We start from the raw sequence: 17816 nt of genomic DNA, 5'->3' as shown, positions 1-17816 counted from the left end.
GGTCCACCATGCGTCGAGGCCCTCCTCTGGGTCCAGACACTTTACGTACATTAACTGAGTTAAACATCACAGCACCTCAGAGCGGTAGGTACAATTACCCCCTGCTCCACTAACAAGGAAACCAGCGTTCGAAAGACTGAGACACTCACTCAGGACCACATAAAATGGAACTAGTAGAATCAAGATATAAACAGCCAAGAAAATAATAAGGCAAGCCACAGTCTGGAAGAAATACTTGCATACATATATCTGACAAGGGACTTGTAGCTAATGAACTCAGATAGCTCAGCAATAGAAAGGCAAATGATCCTTTTTTTTAGTTTTGTTATAGGGTGTGTGTGCTCACGAGAGAGAGAGAGAGAGAGAGAGAGAGAGAGAGAAAGAAATCATCTCCTAGGGGGGATGACCATACCTCAATCCCTCCTCCTCTATTGTCCTCTTGGGATTTGGGGCATGTCCCTACATGCGCAGCATGATTTTCAAACCAGAGTCCAGGACTCAAACCGCATAGTGGGTCATATGAGATCTGGGATTCAGCCGCCTTTGCCTCCATACCACCTGGGATCTTTTTTTTTTTTTTCTTAAGAGAGATTTTTGGTATAAGGGCACGTGTACTCATCAGAAAGACAGAAAACGAGAACTCACCCCCCGGGGGGCTGGCCATGCCTATAATCCCTTCTCTTCCATTCTTTTTCTGGAATCTTGGGCATGTACACACACAAGCCATAGAGTCTGGGACTTGAACCACAATCAGCCACGTGGGAGTCCAGTACCTTAACCACTATGCCACCTGCTGGCCCCCAGGATCCTATTTTATTTTATTTTATTTTTTTTGCTCAGTCAGTCAGATTTAATCCAAAACAAGTAGTACCATGAATCAAATTTCCTCAAAAGGGGAATCTTATTGGATAGATTTTATTGATTACTTTATTCCCTTACCAATAGACCAACTGTAATCAAATGAGGTGAATATTCACCTCAAGATTTTGTCTTCTTCATAATAGAAAAGACGAGGCTTTGAACTGGATCGCTTGACCCTTTCTCTCTTATCTCCTCCCAGTTCAAGATGCTCACATCTCTAACAGCCAGCGCAAGATTTTGTCTTCTTCATAATAGAAAAGACGAGGCTTTGAACTGGATCGCTTGACCCTTTCTCTCTTATCTCCTCCCAGTTCAAGATGCTCACATCTCTAACAGCCAGCGTGCTCTCAGATCTGCAGTTGGGCTCAACACATGCAAGCCTCAGCACCATCTTCTTTGTAGTTTTTGCCTCTTTCCGGAAAATAGGCTTAGTCTGTCCACCACAGCCACTCTGCTTCCTGTCATAACGCCGCTGTCCCTGAGCATGCAGAGAATCCTTGTCCTTTTTGTACGTGTCACTTTATGAGGTTGGTGCTTGCCACACTTCTTACAGAAGGTCCGGCAGGTTTTAGGGACGTTCACCATACTTGCAGGCCTGCTATCTGCACAGAAAACCAGGATCCAATTTTGAAGAGGTCTGAAGAAGGTATGGGGGGGGCGCGGCAGGTGGCATGGTGGTTAAAGTGCTGGACTCCCACATGGTTAACCATAGTTCAAGACCTGGACCTGGTGGCTTGCTTTCTTGTTTCTCCTCTCTCTCTCTTTGTCTCTTTGGTCAGATTAAAAATAATAATAATAATAATAATAAATAATTGTTTAAAAAGTTTTTTTTAAAAAAAGAAGGCATAGAATGGTCAGTATGTATGTGCAAAAGATATTCAACATAATTTGTTGCTAGGGAAATACAAATTAAAACCACAAGGAGATACCACTGCACACCATGGAAAACTGACCATGCTAAGTGTTGGTGAGATTGGAAAGCAACTGGAACTCTCATGTACTGACAGTAGAAAGGTACAATGGTACTTCAGAAAAGCTCATCAGTTTCTTTCTTCTTCTTCTTTTTTTTTTTGGAGAGGTTTTTGCTATAGGGCACGTGTGCTCGCCAGAAAAACAGAAAGAGAGACAGAAAGCAAGAAATCACCCGCCAGGGGGGATGGCCACACTGTAATCCCTTCTCCTCTATTCTCCTCTCAGGAGATGCACATGCACCCCACGTGAGCTTAAGCTACCGGGTCTGGGGCTCAAACAGAGGTCAACTACATGGGAGTCCAGCGACGTAGCCATTATGCCATCGCCTGGTCCTTCGTCCATCAGGGTAGTTGAGGCATGTGTGTACACACATACACACACATTCCCAGTATGTTTTTCAAGCTGCTGTGGCCAAGACTTGACCCTCAGTCAGCCATGTGGGAGTCCAGTGCCCCAACCACCATGCCCCCTGCTGGCCCTTGTCAGTTTCCTTAAAAGTTAAATATATTTATATATATATATATATATATATATATATATAATCACAGGACTCTGTAGTTCTACTCTTAGTATTTACCCAAGAAAAGTGAAATTACATGTTCACACAGACTTGTATACATGTACATAGCAGTTTTATTCCCAATAGCCAAACCTAGAAATACTAGAGTCCTCCGACGGGCAGCTAAATTATCATATATTCCTACAGTTAGATACTATGGAGCAATAAGAAGGTGTAACGTACTGACATAAAAATGTGGATAAGGAGGCCAGCAGGTGGTGTGGTGGTTAAGGCACTAAACTCCCACATGGTCAACGACAGTTCAAATCCCAGACCTGGCAACTTGCTTTTTCACTTTCCCTATCTCTCTCTGGTGAGCTTATGTCCTATAGCAAATTTTAAAAACAGTCATAATAAATCAATTAATTAAATTAAATAAACAATTCTTTTAAAAAAGAAAAAAATAGTGGATGAATCTCATAAACGTTATGCTCAGTAAAAGCTGCCAGACACCAAGAGTACATATTATGTAATTCCACTTATATGAAACTCTAGAAAAGACAAATCTAATCTGTAGTGACAGAAAGCAGATCAGTGGTTGCCTGGGGCCGGGGGTAGGGTAGGGACTGCCTAAGAAGGGGCACAAGGGAGCTTTTGGGAATGATGAAAATGTTCTCTATCTTGATTGTCGTGGTAGTTATATGTGTGTATAAATTTGTCGAAACTCATGAAACTGAACGCTCAAAATGTATGCATTTTATTATAGGTAAATAAAGTTGAAAAAAAGCAACCCAGGCGAGCTGAACTGAAACCCACACTTGGAACTATAATGCCCTGTGTCTCCTGAGGTCTACCCAAGTGCACAGAAGGTGAGTTGTGAGCACTTGGGGCCCTTTTGAGGAAGAGAAAGGGCTATGGTTCTTTAGAATTGATTGCCCGCTGCCACAGGGGAAGGAAGCAGCCTGCTTTCCTCTGCCTTACTGCCCCCCATCACCCCAGGCTCTCTGTGGCTTTCCCTGTAACCTGAGGAACTGACCTCCCCAGGGGTGTCTAGTCTCTTGCTGGGGGTCTTCTCTGACTCTTCCAAAAGCAGGCATTTTACAGTGTCCTCAAGCAGTGAGTCAGGAGCCCCCAGAGTTTCCCTGCACCTTTCGGGGCCAAGCTTGGAACCTCTTTTACCTACCACCCTGGGGACTGGTGGTGGCTCTCCCGCACAGCAGGAGAGAGTGTGGGCAGACTGCTCTGGGCTTACCCACCCAGGGGTCTCGAGAGTGTTGAGGAGGGGCTGGCCGGTCAGGCGAAAGGCTAGTGTGCCAGTGCTCCAGGCCCTCCTCTCAGTTGCTGTTATGATCAATTATGTATTGAATGTCTGTTAAGTGCTAGGCTTTGCGTTAAGCCCCAAGCCTGCATTTCCTCTGTTAATCCTCCAGACCCAGGCCCTGTGAGGCCTGAGCTCCTGCTGCCCTCATTTTACAGATGAGGATGTTGAGGTACAGAGGAAGTCAGTAGGGATGCACAGCTAGCGGCTGGAAGGAAGGCTGATGGCCGTCAGTGCTGTCGATTTCCCAGCAATCATTGCACCAGCTCCATCTGAATTCCTTGCAGGGTTTTAAAAAGATACAGATTCCTAGGGGGACAGCAGGTGGCATGTTGATTAAGGTGACTGGATTCCCATATGGTCGACTGTCGTTCAAGTCCTGGACCTGGTGGCTTGAAAATCACACTGGATATGCATGTGCGTGTGTCCAAAATCCCAGGGGAATGGAGGAGAAGGGATTATGATGTGGCCACCCACTGTGTGTAGTGGGGGTGATTTCTCACTTTCCCTTTCTCTGTTTCTCTCTGTCTCTCTCCACTCTGGTGAGCACATACACTCTGTGGCAAAAACGTTCCTGGGCCTTTGCTTTGTCCTATTTCTTCTAGATTCCCAGGAGGTTTACCAGGTAGAGGATAAGCTCTGCCCTCTGCACGGGTCTCTGGGCTGTGACCCTCTCCCTGCTGCCCTTGCAACCCCTGAACTGCTCGCTGGGCTTCCTGGGGTTGGGCACAGTGCCAATGCCAGTCTACCTGACTGAGGAGCGGGGACAGGATCAAACTTGGTCAGGACCGGCTGGGGCTGGGGGGCCGGCTGAGAAATGAGATCTACGAATAACAGCAAATTGCTCATTGATTTCTATCCTGTTTGGGGGAGCCCTGGGACCAGCAGGGCTGGTTTGGGTTTGAACTGGAGAAGTGGGAAGGGCAGCTCAGCTTCAGGCGGTGTGTGGGAGTGTCAGGGCGCAGGACACCAGGCCTTGGATGTGGTCCTGTGGGAATGGTCCTTCCTCCATCTAACCCTGGGGCAAGTCCGGGAGATGGCCTCAGAATCTAACTGGAATGAGCCCCAGGTGGCAATGGGCTAGGACAATGCAGCAGGAAAAGGCTCCACCAGGGCCAGCTGGCGGTGTGGTGGTGAAGGCAGCTCAATCCTACGTGACTAACTGCATGATTCGCGTCCTGAACCCCGCAGCTGGGCCCATGTGTGTGCGTGTGCAAACCTCAATAGGAGAATGAGGAGAGGGGATTGCGGCATGGCTAACCACCCTAGGGGGTGATTTCTTTCTCTCCCTCTCTTGCATGTTCACACACAAGCACATGCGCCCTATAGCAAATTAAACATTTTAAAAATTTAAGAAAAAAAAGCTATACCACCAAAAACGCCTGCACTTTCAAGATAACCCATATTTCAAATTAACTTCCCTTTAAGCACACATGACCAGCCACACCACGGGCTCAGCTCTGGGAATGGAAAAATAATCTTTTTGCCTTGAAAAGACATTCGAGAGGCCTCCACCCACCTCTCCCCCAGCTTCTCCCATATTCTGTCTGCACCCTCAGATCCTTGGAGTTGGTTACCTGTCCTCCATGCCCCGACGCCCCACCATGTCCCCTCTGTGCCTTTGCATAAGCTGTTCCCTCTGCCTGCAATGCCTTCTCCCCTTTGTCTCCATATACCCACGTCCTGTGCCATCCTGGAGCTCCACACAAACTCCTGCCTCCGGCTGAGGACTCTAGCTGTCTGTGACCTCTGGTTTCTTCTCAAAGTGCTGCCATTTGTCCCGTGCAGCCTCACTCCTGCTATCTTCTTGGAGCGTGCGTGTGCGCGCGTGTGTATGTGTGTGTGTGTGTGTGTGTATGGGTATGGGTGTGGGCGTGCCTGCAGGTGGAGCTCAGTGAACACTCCTGTGGGTTATTGGGCAACAGACCCATGTCCTCCACTGGTCGGGAAGGGCCTTCCCAGCAAGGGCTCATCTTTTTTTCTTTAATTTTTTTTTTGCCTGAGGGCATGTGCACTCACCAGAGGGGCGGGGGTGGGGGGGGAGAAGGAGTAAGTATTCCTCATGGAAAACGGTCACTCCACAATCCCTTCTCCTCCATTTCTCCCTCCTTTCAGGATGTTGGGCACGCACGTATGCCCAGCCTGTGTTTCAAGCCTCCAGGTCTGGAACTCAAACCACACAGTCAGCCACATGGGATCCCACTGCCTTAACCAACTACCACACCACAGGCCAGCCCAAGAGCCCCATTTTTTTTAAAATTTAACTTTTTATTTAGTTATTATTTGCCCATTGAAGGGCAGAGTAAGAAAGAAAGAGAGAAAGTGAGAAAGCAAGCCGCCAGGTCTGGGACTTGAACTGTGGTCGGCCATGTGGGAGTCCAGTGCCCTTAACCACCACACCACCTGCCTGCCCCAGGAGCCCCATCTTAACCCTCACCCTCAGCCCCACAGGAGACACCACGGGACGCAGTTGCTGCCTGGTCAGCCTTAGACTCACAGCTTTGCAGACTCCCAAAGCCGGAAGGCTCCACAGAGTTGTCTCCTTCCCAACATTCAGAAAGTTCTTGCGTGGACGGTGTTTGCCTCACTCTAGGCGTCTCTGTGCCATCATCCAGAGGTAGCAGGTACAAAGGGTGAGGGGAATCTTGACTTCTGTTCTTCTTCCCATCTCCTCCATCTCCACTTCCTCCAGCTCCCCAAGCCCCTTACACTTCCCTCATCTGTCTTCTGTCCTGAGCCAGCGGCTCTGGGCAGCTTTCTAGCACCCTTGCTCACTCCCCTTCATGCCATGATGTGAGCGTTCTCTGCGCCCATCACACAGGCAGATGGTGATTCTCCAGGGGTCCCCCAGGTGGAGCTAGAGAGCAGAAAGGGGTCCAGAGTCCAGGAGAAGGCATTGCCTTTGGGCTCAGCCTTGTTTTAGCTCTGGGCAAGTTACGGGAGACCTGTGGTGGTGCCCACGAATTACAGGCAGCCTGTGGCTGTGCCCAGAGAAGAGGGAGCCCAGAGATAACCCGTCAGGGAGCCTCCTCATTGGAATGATGGGGAAACTGAAGCCTGGAGAAGGGACATGATTTGGCCCTGGTTTGTCAGAGTCAAATCCAGGAGCCAGTTTCCCACTGGGCATATGGGATCTCTGCCTCCCAACCCTGAGGGGAGCACCAGGCCAGAGCTTCTAGAGATACAGTGATTTCCTGTCACTCGGACCCTAGGCCCAGAGCAGCTGCTCCCACATCTAATTAATGGCTCTGGTTCCAAGTCCTTGATGGAGGGGATTATGAGCCATGCCTCTACTCAGGTCTCCGTGGAGCTTTCCGTTAAGCAGGCGCAGCCAGGGGTGTCGGGAGGAGCTGGGGCTGTGCACAGGGCCGGCAGGCTGGGATCTGCACCCGCGTCCTCTCGTCCTCCTCACTGCCTTTCTGTCCCTTAGCTCCCCGTAGCCTCCTTTCCTCAGCCCGGGCCACTGAGCCTCCTTGCCCTTAGAGGTCTTCTTGTTATCCTCCAGCTCATCCCATTGTCTGTCCCTTCTCAGAGCCTTCCCCTGCTCCCTTCACCTGGAACCTCCACCCCTAGCCTGGCTCCAGGAGGGGACTGGGCAGAAGGGCTCGTTCTCCCACCTACAGCTCACACCAAAAGAGATCTTAGGACCTTTCTTGTGAGATCAGCCCAGAGCCACAGCCCTCCACGGATTGTCACTCTTAGCAACTAACACCCGGCTTGAGGATGAAGGGATCAGAGAGGCGATCAGCCAACAGCAGCCAGACTTCTCTGAGGACAGTCCAGGGGCAGTGGGAAAAGTCCTTCCCACCCACACTCTGGTCAGTACTGTCTGGTAGGAGTAGTCAGATGGAGATAGAATCCCAGTAGCTCTACCACTGGCCAGCGGGATGAGTCCAAGGAGGAAGTTTGGGTTAGTCCCAGTCAGGCCAGGGCAGTCTAGCTATGACTAGCAACCCCTTGAAGGGTTGTCACTAAAGCACTGGGGTCCAGCAGGAGGTGACAGGTGGTGGCCAATGACTTGGGGGAGGGGGTCTTTGTATAGATGGTGAGTAGAGAGTGGTTGGGGATGGTTCATCTGGGGTGGTCAGTTTGGGAAGGTCTGTAGTGAAGATTGTTGCTGGACATTGATTGTAGAGATGTTGCTGATGGGTGGCCCATGTTGGCAGTTGGTGTAGGGAGAGCATTATAAGAGGTTGTATCAGACTGTTGATGAAGAATCATCAGGGGTAGCTGGTCGGTGATGGATGGGTGGGTGGACATTGGCTAGTTAGTTGAGCGTCAGTCATTGGTGTTAGGAGGTTTGGGTGGTCAATGGGTGGTCCATGTTTTGGAGGATGGACAACCTTGCCTTGCCAATGTTATGAGGTGGATATTTGGAGGTTAGGATAAGGTGAGCAGTCTCCATGCCTCTAAGGCATGGCACTTCCACCACCTGCATGGTGCCTGATGAGATGCAAGCAGCACGGAGCTCAGCCCTAGGTTTCCTGTACCACGTCTTCCTCCAGATCCAGGCTACTTGTTCCTTGATCAGCCAAAGCAAAGCTGTGTGGGGAAAGGGTGAGGTCTTGGTCTCCTGGGACCCTGGGAGGTGGGAATAAGGACCAGGTCCCTAGAATGCATGGGGTATGGGGCATGGGCATGAGGGATGGAGTGAGCAGGGAGCCTAAGTGCTTAGGGATGCAGCACAGCTCCTCAGGGGATGGGGACCGTGAGGCCAGGATGCTCATTGATGAATCGATTCCCATTATTGATGCTGCCTGGAGAAGTTTTGAAAGACGGAGCTAAGGGAGAGGATTGGGTTCTCTTAGAGAAAGCCATGGCATAACCTGGCCACTCAGAATACAAATGAGACCATCTGCTTGCCAGCCCTTTACAGCCGCCCCCTGCAGTGCTGGGGGAGGTGGGGGCATGTAAGGAGCAGCAGGCGTGGGTGTCAGGAGGCCCAGGGGAGGCAGGGAACTTGGATGGACACCCCAGCACTGAGCCAGCAGCAGATTTGCAGGCAGATGTGCCGGGAGGACCAGGTTCGTGTGGGACAGTCACAGGGAGGTGGGTTTTTCAGAAAGTAGCCTGTTTTCCACAGAGGCAGCTCCCTACTTCAAGTGCCCTGGACTGAGAGTGTCTAGCCAGAGCCTGAGAACCACCCAAGATGGTCTCGGATCAGCCAGATAGCACCATGGTTAAGGCAGCCGGATCCCACACGGCCGACTATGCAGTTTGAGCCCCAGACCTGGTGGTTGAAAACCACACCGGGTACATGTGCCTGTGTGCCCGAAATCCCAAGAGGAGAATGGAGAAGAAGGGATTGTGGTGTGGCCATCTCCCCTGGGGGTGATTTTTCACTTTCCTCTCTCTCTGTCTCCACCTGTCTCTGTCTGGTGAGCATACATGTCCTATAGCAAACTAAAATAAATAAATAGACAAAGAACTAAAGTAGAATGTAGATGGATTTAAAAAAAAAAATCTATGAGGCACTCTTCTCCCCCTCTCCTACCAGCCCTGGCTAGATTGTCACGAGGAGTCCCACTGGTAGTGCCCAGCCAGGGACCTACAGATGCTTACCATGAAGGGCAAGGGGGCACTGCTGTGATGACCATGGCTAAGGGGCCAGACAGAGGGAAGGGGCCTGGCTGGGCAGAGCTGGATCTGTCTGACAGCAGATCGTTATAGAGAAAATCTCGTGGGCCCCAGGCCCAGGCCCACTCCCAGGCAGGAGTCAGGAAGGGACGGGTAACACTGTTGTGAGGTAAGGATGGGTTTTGAGGAGGGGGATGTTCAAGGTGGAGCCAATGCTAGAGCTACCATGGCCACCAGAACATACGGCAGAGGCTGAGGGGGACAATCTGATGGGGGAGGCCCGATCTCTGCCTTAGGAGCATGCTCAGTCTAATGGGAGATGCTCAGCCCTGCCCTGGGAGCCCCAGTGTGACAGAGAAACACAGCCCTTGCCTTGGGAGCCCTTGAGTTTAAAGAGGGAGACAATGCCTACCCCAAGAGTGTGTCCATTGCTTGAGGAGAAAACAAGAGGCAGGTTGTCCGATTAGAACAGATGTGCTGGGAGACGGGACCTGAGCGTGGCTCCAGGCCCACGGCTGAAATGGACTGAGACCCAGGCACGCTGACTTCCTGCCTCCAACTTTCCACTGCTGGCCTAAATTCACCCGCGCTGGCTGTGACTGTCCCCACCCTTTGCGCGCTGCTCAGGGTCCACTCTGTCTCTGATGAATTATTGAAGATGCTCAAAGCAGTAGGCGGTCAGACCTGCTGCTCCCTAGCAGAGACAGAGTTCTCCAGGTGCGCACCCATCCATCGTGCACCTGTGCACACACCATGTGCACTCGGGCTCCATGTCCTCCCAGGGAGGCTGCCTTGTCTGCCTCGCCCCTGCACCCAAGCACCCCAGCAGCCCGTCCACAGGGAGCCTCCCAGCAGACTTAGGCTCAGAAGATACACAACCCCCTCTGCGTCAGACCTGGATCCTGAGCCCAGCTGCGGCAACAACTTGTGTGTGACTTTGGACAAGTCCCTTTCCCTCTGTCCCTCAAGACAAGGCGTGGGTGGGACCTAATGGCCTCCCTGTCCCTACAAGCACTGACCCCCTCTGAACAGAAGGAGCGATTAAGAGTAGTCTCTGGGGAACCAGCAGTGAGCGTAATGGCTATGTCACTGGACTCCCACATAGTCGACCACGGTTCACGTCCCGGACCCGGTGGCTTAAAACCCACGCCGGGCGCGTGTGCGTGCGTGCTCAAGATCCCGAGAGGAGAATGGAGGAGAAGGGATTGTGGTGTGGCCATCTCCTCTGGGGGGTGATTTCTCGCTTTCTGTCTCTCTGTCTCTCTCTGTCTTTCTGGCGAGTGCACGCGCCCGATAGTGAAAAACCTCTCAAAAAAAAAAAAAAAAAAAAAAAAAAAAAAAAAAGAAGCTCCTGCTTAGGGGGGAGGGCCCGCGCCCGATAGTGAAAACCCTCTAAAAAAAAAAAAAAACAAAAACAAAAAAACAAGAGTAGTCTCTGCTTAAGGGTTCATTATTTAGCCACCTGTGACCACAGGCTACAGTTTCACTTCCTGGAGAATTCGTTCCTTATAAAATGGGCACCCGAGTCGAACCTGCCTCCTGGGTTGTCGTGAAGAGCCAATGAGATGAAGCCAGTGAGGTGCTCGCTGAGGGCCTGGCACATGGTGCGTGCGTGTGAAATGCTCCGTGGTCATCGCGACTGTGATGTCCTCCCAGGGCGCTCGAGTCTTTGACAGTCTTCCTCTGGACCGCACTCCCCCTTCTCCAGGCGACTGTGCCTCAGCTGGCCTTCTGCTCAATCCCTGTCCCGTATCATCAGCTCCCACACAGCCTACCACCCCATTTCTGTAAATGCCACCTTCCCATGGCCCCCCTTCCCTCAGACCAGGCTGCGGAGCCCCCTCCCTGTACACTCACAACCACTCAGAGGCCCTCCCCACCAGCCCCCCTCTCCTCCAATTATGTAGAGCAAACAAGAGCAGCTGATGGGAAAGGAGTTGCTATTAGCTTAACCTTTCGGGACTGGAGCTGCTGGGACGCGATGGGGAGGCCCAGGGGGAGGGGCTCCTAGAGCAGGTGGGGCTGGGGGAGGGAGGCAGAGGAAGGAGGTGGAGGAGGCCGCTTGCTCCGAGTGACTCATGGGGAGGATGCAGGCCCAAAAAAGCAAGAAAGGATCAGAGAAGGAAAAGGAGAGACAGAAGTGGAATCAAGGAGGCCGGAACAAAGAACTAGGTGTGGACAGGTGGGCGGCAGAGGGAAGGTTGGGAAAGAAAGCCCCAGGCAGCTGCGCAGCGAGCGCCTTGCTCCGCACAGCAGCCCAGCACCTTGCACACAGTAGGCTGGCTGGACAGGTTTACTCCATCTGGTACTCTGAGCATCGTAGAATGTATGAGACCTCAGACACCACCTGGCCCAGCTCTCTCACTTTACAGATGGAGAAACTGAGCCCCAGAGGAGGGCTTTGGCTTTCCCAAAGTCATAGTGAAGGCTGGCAAAAACTGGGTGAATTTCAGGCCCCTAACCCACGACCCTGAGCTCTTCCCTCTACATCATGTCTCATCCACTCTCCTACCCACCCACCCATCCACCCATTCCCCCTCCTTCCCATATATCCGTCCACCCACACATCCACCCATCCAATCATCCACCCATTCCCCCTTCCCTCCATCTATCCGTCCATCCACACATCCATCCATCTCCCCACCCCCACTCCCTCATCCATCCATCCACCCACCCAGCCAGCCAGCATCCATCCATTTCCCCCACTCCCCCATCCATCCATCTATCCAATCACTCCAGGGACACGACCTCTTGCTCAGCCAGAGCTGGGTAAGCAAGCCAGGTTCCCAGCCTGGAGGAGTGCAGATCTGGTAGGAGTTGATTCATGTAAATAAGGAAACAACACGGGATGGAGAGAGAACCAACAGAAAGACAAAGTTCCCGATGGGTATGACACATGATTGCCTCACCTCGGTAAACTTATTATTAAAGTGTGTCAAGGGGCTGGCAGTGGCGTGGAGGTTAAGGTAACTGGATTCCACATGGGAGACTGCATGGTTTGGGTCCTGGACCCAGCAGCTTGAAAACACACTGGAGGCATGTGCATGTGTGCCCAAAATCCCAAGAGGAGAATGGAGGAGAAGGGAGTGCAGCACAGCCATCCTCCTGGAGGGTGATTTCTCACATTCCTCCCTTTCTCTCTCTCTGCAGAGAGCACACACGCCCTATAGTGAAAACTAAAAGAATAAAAATAAAATGTGTCAATACCAACAGTGGACAAATATCTCCTTCTGCATGAATCAAGAAGGCTTGGGGGTGGGGGGGGAGAGGAGGGCAGCTAATGGTGTAGTGGTTACGTCATTGGACTTCCACATGGCTGACCGCTATTCAAGTCCCGGACCTAGTGGTTTGAAACTCATGCTGGGTGTGTGCATGTGCATGCCCAAGATCCCAGGAGGAGAAGGGATTGAGGCATGGCCATCCCTCCCGGGAGGGAGGGGGAGAGGTGATTTCTTACTTTCCCTCTCACTGTCTCCCTTGCTCTCTCTCTCTCTCTCTCTTTTTTAATAACTTATTTAATTTATATTTATTCATTCATGTTTATTTTAATTTGACCAGAGAGAGACACACACACAGAGAGAGAGAGAGGAAGAAAGTGAGAAAGCAAGCCACCAGGTCCAGAACTTGAACCATGGTTGGCCATGTGGGAATGTCCAGTGCCCTAATCATAATGCCACCTGCTGGTCCCTCTTGCTCTCTCTTTTTAGTGAGCACATGCACCCCAAAGCAAAAACCTTTAAAAAAAGAAGAAGAAGAAGAAGGCTTCAGAGAGGAGGTGACTTTGATCTGAGCTTACAGGATAAATTGGAGAAAGCTGCGACCATTGCAATTTTCCCAGCAGAGCCAGGCTAGGAAGCTGGGAGAAGCTGGGGGTTCATAGAGGCTTGGCTGGACTGTCCCCCCCCTCCTTTGTTCTCCTATGTTCTAGGAGAGAGGATGAAGCAAGCATGCAAGCGGGTAGAGAAGGGACCCTGACCATAAGCTGGTCTTTCCTTCCGAGGTGAGAGGGGTGGTGGATGAGGCGGGCCCTGTGAAATTGGTCAGGAGCTGTGGAGGGGTGGCAGGGTCGTCAGGGTACCAGAGAGGGCCGCTGCCTTTCTTTCTGCTCCCATCCGTGTCTCATCCCCAGCTAGCCAGGAAAGGGGAGCAGTGGGCTCTGAGGCCTGGGTGAGAGTCCTCCGCCTGACCTCCGGTTGGCGCCATGGCCCTCAACCTCTGTCCCACTCGGGGCTCAGGAAGGTAATGGGGCTGGGGAGGATGGGGAGACCTGACTCACACTTAGCCCACAGCCTCGTCGAGACAGCAAGGAATATTTTTAGGAGCTCATTAAACAGGGAAGAAAGAAAGGGAAGGGAAGGAAGGAAGACGAGGATTATGCATTATTTTTCATCCAAGTGACAGCTCTGAGCATCTCTACTGGAACTGTCATGCAAAAGAAATGGCATGTCTAATATTATTATGGAACGGGAGTGCACGAGTGCGTGTGTGAGTGCGTGTGCCATCGGCGTGCAGCTCTGTGGGGTGGGGGTCCCAGGTGAGCCCTTGCGTGGGACCCTGGGCGAGGGTGCCTGTATGCACTAGCAGCAGTGAGGCGGCTGGGCGTGCAGCTGTGTGTGTGCACCGGGAGCCCACGACTGGAACCGTGGGAGAAACTGCGAAACTGTGTGTAATGGGGCGTGCAGACTGTGTACAACTCTGTGTAATTGGGTGTGTGTAACTCAGAGTGCGTGAGACATTGCGGGAAAGCTGGTACCCCCCGGAGCCGGGGCCACGGAACAGCAGGTGAGGGAGCAATCAGAGTGTGTGGCTATGGGGGGAGCTCGCGGCGGGGCGAGGGGTGCAGAGATGATTCGGTCAGCCCCCGAGACTGTGGGATGAGGGAGGGGGAAGGGGGACACTAGGTCCACTTGGCCTTGGCCTGGAGGGAAGGGAACAGTAGCCAGAGCCCCCCAGCCTACACGCTCGCACGCTGTTCTCTTGCCTGACCTAGCTGCCATGGGGCAGGAAGGACACTGCTGTGAGTTCAGATCCTCTTCCCTGAGCTCCAGCTATTTGGTAGGCACATCACAAAGGCCATCTCACTGAATTCGCAGGACCCTGGAGAGGTAGGTGCTGTTAGGGCCCTCTTTGATGAGTAAAGTGGCCATGAGAGGACAGACTCCAGTAAAAAACGCCCCCACGTCACAGAAGCCAGCAGGGGACGAAGCTGAGACTTGAACCTGGATTTCCATGTGGCTTCTGCTTCCAGCGGTGGGGGGCAGTGGGGGGTGGGGGGATTGAGAGCTGAGCACAGGGAGCATAATCAGAGGTGTGGGATTTGGCATGCCTTCCAAGGCTTCTTTAGGGTTCTGAGGGGGAGCGGGTTACCTAGGCACCCAGTTTGTGAGGAGAAGGGGTATAGGGGGACTCTGGAGAGCTGGGAGGTCCTGGAGAGTCCAGTCAGGAGGGGAACAGAGATTCGCTTCTGTCAGCGGCTGAGCTGCAGCGCGGGCCCTGCCGACTCGGTAACTAAAGCCAACCTCATAAGTGGCTAATTGATTTCTGTTCCCTGATTAAATGTGCAGCACTTTACATGGCAGCAGAAGGAGGTCAGCGCTCCCCCCACTTCTCCAGCGCCGCGTGCGGAGAGACAAAGAAATTGATTTTCCAATCGATGCTCTGAGCAATGATTAAATGTTCTCTGCACAGCGGGCCTAATGAGTCCCCGAGGGGCGTGCCGGCCCTTTAATTAGAGACTCCCATGGGGGCCTGGGATAGGGGCTACCCTGGAGTGAGGGGGTCTAGCCAGGGAGGAGACCTCTTACTCAGGGATTGGCGGGCTGGACTCCTGGCGACGTGTTGTTTAGGGACCTAGAGACCCTTGGGCATAGAGACCCCGTGGAGGGGCCCCTGAGCTGAGCCCTCATGGGAAGATCAGCTGGAAAGGGTTGGAGGCTGGAGGTCCCAAGTGAGCGCGCAGACTGCTCCGTGTAGGCAAGCGCCAGGGCCCCCATCGGTTCCTGGGTGCCCAGACCCTTGGAAGGCCTCCCGGCCCCCTGGCCCGCTACATCCGTGTAAACAGTGTTCTCCCTTCGGTCAGTCCCGCTCCTCGAGAGGCGCGGAGACCCCGACAGGAAATGAATCCCCTCTAAGCGGCTGCCGCGTTTGCATTACCCAGCTGCCTCATTGGAGGAGCCGACTAAAGACTTTAGAAATTCAAATGAGGCTCTCTGGGGAGAGCGGGGCTTAAACATTCCCCTGCGCAGGCGGCTTTATTGAAGGAATAAACTATATTTGCAAAGTAAGATATTGAGGCTGTCAGTTTCTCTTAGGGATATAATGAGATCCTGGGAGGGAGGGGGGCCAGCAGGATGGAGCTCCCAAGGGCAGGAGCCCCAGCCGAGAGCTGCAGTGGGCGGCCACGAGGGCCAGCAGAGCCCCGCCCACTCTACTACCGGGAGGGGGCCCTCTCCCCTTCACACCTCCCCCAGGAACCCACCTTCCTCGTCAGGGCTCCTAATGGGTGGAGGCTTTTGTGGAGGCAGGAAGATAGAATGGCACTGCTAGGCCAGGAAACCCCCAAAGAGAGCCTTGCCCAGGTCCCCCCCACACACTCAGCTCCCTTCCTATGCCCCTTGGTGGATGGAGCCCTGCTCAGGAGGCAGAAGTAGGGGTGGGGACTCTGGTGTGAGTCTGAGGCTGATCTAGTCTGGGCTAGTTTGTGAGCTGTATGGCCTTGGACAAGTTACTTAACCTCTCTGTGTCTTTGCCATCTCACCTCTGAAATGTTAGTACCTACCTATAGGGTTGTTGGGAGGATTAAATGGACTATCACATATACAGTTTTTGCCATGTAGCTGCTTCGTAAGTGACATTCAATAAAGAGTAGCTGTTATTAAAGTGGGAGGAAGGCACGGCAGAAGGTAGTGGCCAGCCAACCTCCTTCCTCACTCCAGGAGGCCCCACCCTATTCTGACCATCGAAGAGCTACCACTACCACCTCCACCATCACCAGTATCACCACTACCACTGTCACCTCCGCCATCACCACCTCCATCACAGCCATCACAGCTACCTCCACCATCACCATCACCTCTACCTCCACCTCCACCGTCGCCACTGTCACTCAGACACACAGCTCTGAGACTGAAGCCATGGTGCAGAGAGGAAAGAGAGAGTGGAACCGGGTGAGATGAGGAGGCTCCCTGAGGGGGAAGCCTGTGGACCATGTACAACTGGGTACAGTTCTTTCTCTTTCCTTTTTTACCAACTGCTGTGGGTTGAGGTAAAGCTACCCATTTTGGGGAACCAGCAGTTAGCGTAATGGCTATGTCGCTAGATTCCCACGTAGTCGACCACGGTTCGCGTCCCGGACCTGGTGGCTTAAAACTCACGCTGGGCGCGTGTGCGTGCGTGCCCAAGATCCCGAGAGGAGAATGGAGGAGAAGGGATTGCGGCATGGCCATCCCCCCTGGGGGGTGATTTCTCACTTTCTGTCTCTATGTCTCTCTCTGTCTGGCGAGCGCACGCGCTCTATAGCAAAAACCTCTCTCAAAAAAAAAAACAAAAAACCTACCCATTTTGTTTGAGAAGAAAACTAGAGTCCAAGACCAGAAAAAGGCCAGGAAAGCAAGATGACTGAGTCCCTAAGCTCATTGCATCAGAGCCCTGACAAGGAAGAGAGTGGAGGGGTGCCAGCCCCCATCCCTGTGCCTCAGAGTCAGTCGGAGCAGCTGCAGCATGGTGCTCAGGCTGAAGGAGGCCCATGGTCAGATCTGGAAGAGGAGGTGTCAAGTTTAATGGGTCAGGCAGCAGCTGGGCTGTCTGTCACTCTCACTCTGAGGCTGGAGGGGAGATTGGAGTTGACAGTGTACATGGTCAGAGGACAGCAGATACAGAGCCTGCCCCGGTGCCCAGCGACATCTGGGCTCTGGGCCTACACCAGGGCTGTGAGGTGTAATGTGCTGGTGGGCCTTCTGTCCTCTGTAGTGGGATGCCAGCCCCTGGTGATGGGAAGACCTACGAGAACTAGAAGCGCAGAGAAAGCAACCGGGTTCTGCTTCTAACTTCTACGTGACCTTGGACAAATCACTTGACCTCCCTGGACCTCCGTTTTCCATACTGTGACATGTGGGTGATATCATGGTGGCATAGAGAAGGGATGTGCGCTAGGAGTCAAAGGACCCAGAGTTTAAACATCTCACCATGCTTCTAGCTAAGTAACTTGGTATCTCTGGTCTCAGTGTCCTTATCTGCAAAAAGAGGTGGTAACCCTGGGGCATTGCTGTGGAATGAAGTGAACACCACAGGATCTGGCCCTCGGAAGCATACAGCTGAAATCCAGTTCTCTTCTAGCTCTCAAAATCTGAGTATAGGGTTCTGAAATGAGCTATCACCATCTCTACCAATTCTCCCACCACCATTAATACCACCATCTCTATCTCCATCAGCACCAACAGCGTCTCTATCACCATCACCGTCATCACCACCAATACCATCGCCTCCACCTACCACCTCCATCACCCCAACCATCGTTACCATCACCATCACCTCTACCGTCATCACCACCACCAATACCATCATCACCTCCACCTACCACCTCCATCTGAA

At 52.5% G+C, this 17816-nt stretch overlaps 1 protein-coding gene across 1 annotated transcript in view; it reads left to right on the top strand.

Moving 5' to 3' along the window:
- The first annotated feature begins 8053 nt into the window (after nt 1-8053).
- The window catches only part of C1QL1 (complement C1q like 1), a 35323-nt gene continuing 25560 nt past the window's right edge, over nt 8054-17816 (top strand). The window contains exons 1-4 of the mRNA XM_006170026.1: nt 8054-8207; nt 8540-8674; nt 15201-15301; nt 16163-16393. Coding sequence (XP_006170088.1) covers nt 8054-8207; nt 8540-8674; nt 15201-15301; nt 16163-16393 — 621 coding nt within the window. The remainder of the gene's footprint in view (nt 8208-8539; nt 8675-15200; nt 15302-16162; nt 16394-17816) is intronic.

This window comes from Tupaia chinensis, unplaced genomic scaffold (assembly GCF_000334495.1).
Source record: "Tupaia chinensis unplaced genomic scaffold, TupChi_1.0 Scaffold148004_1, whole genome shotgun sequence".
NCBI lineage: Eukaryota > Metazoa > Chordata > Mammalia > Scandentia > Tupaiidae > Tupaia > Tupaia belangeri.
Note: the sequence above shows the minus strand (reverse complement) of the source record. Positions and strands in the feature narration are given on the sequence as shown.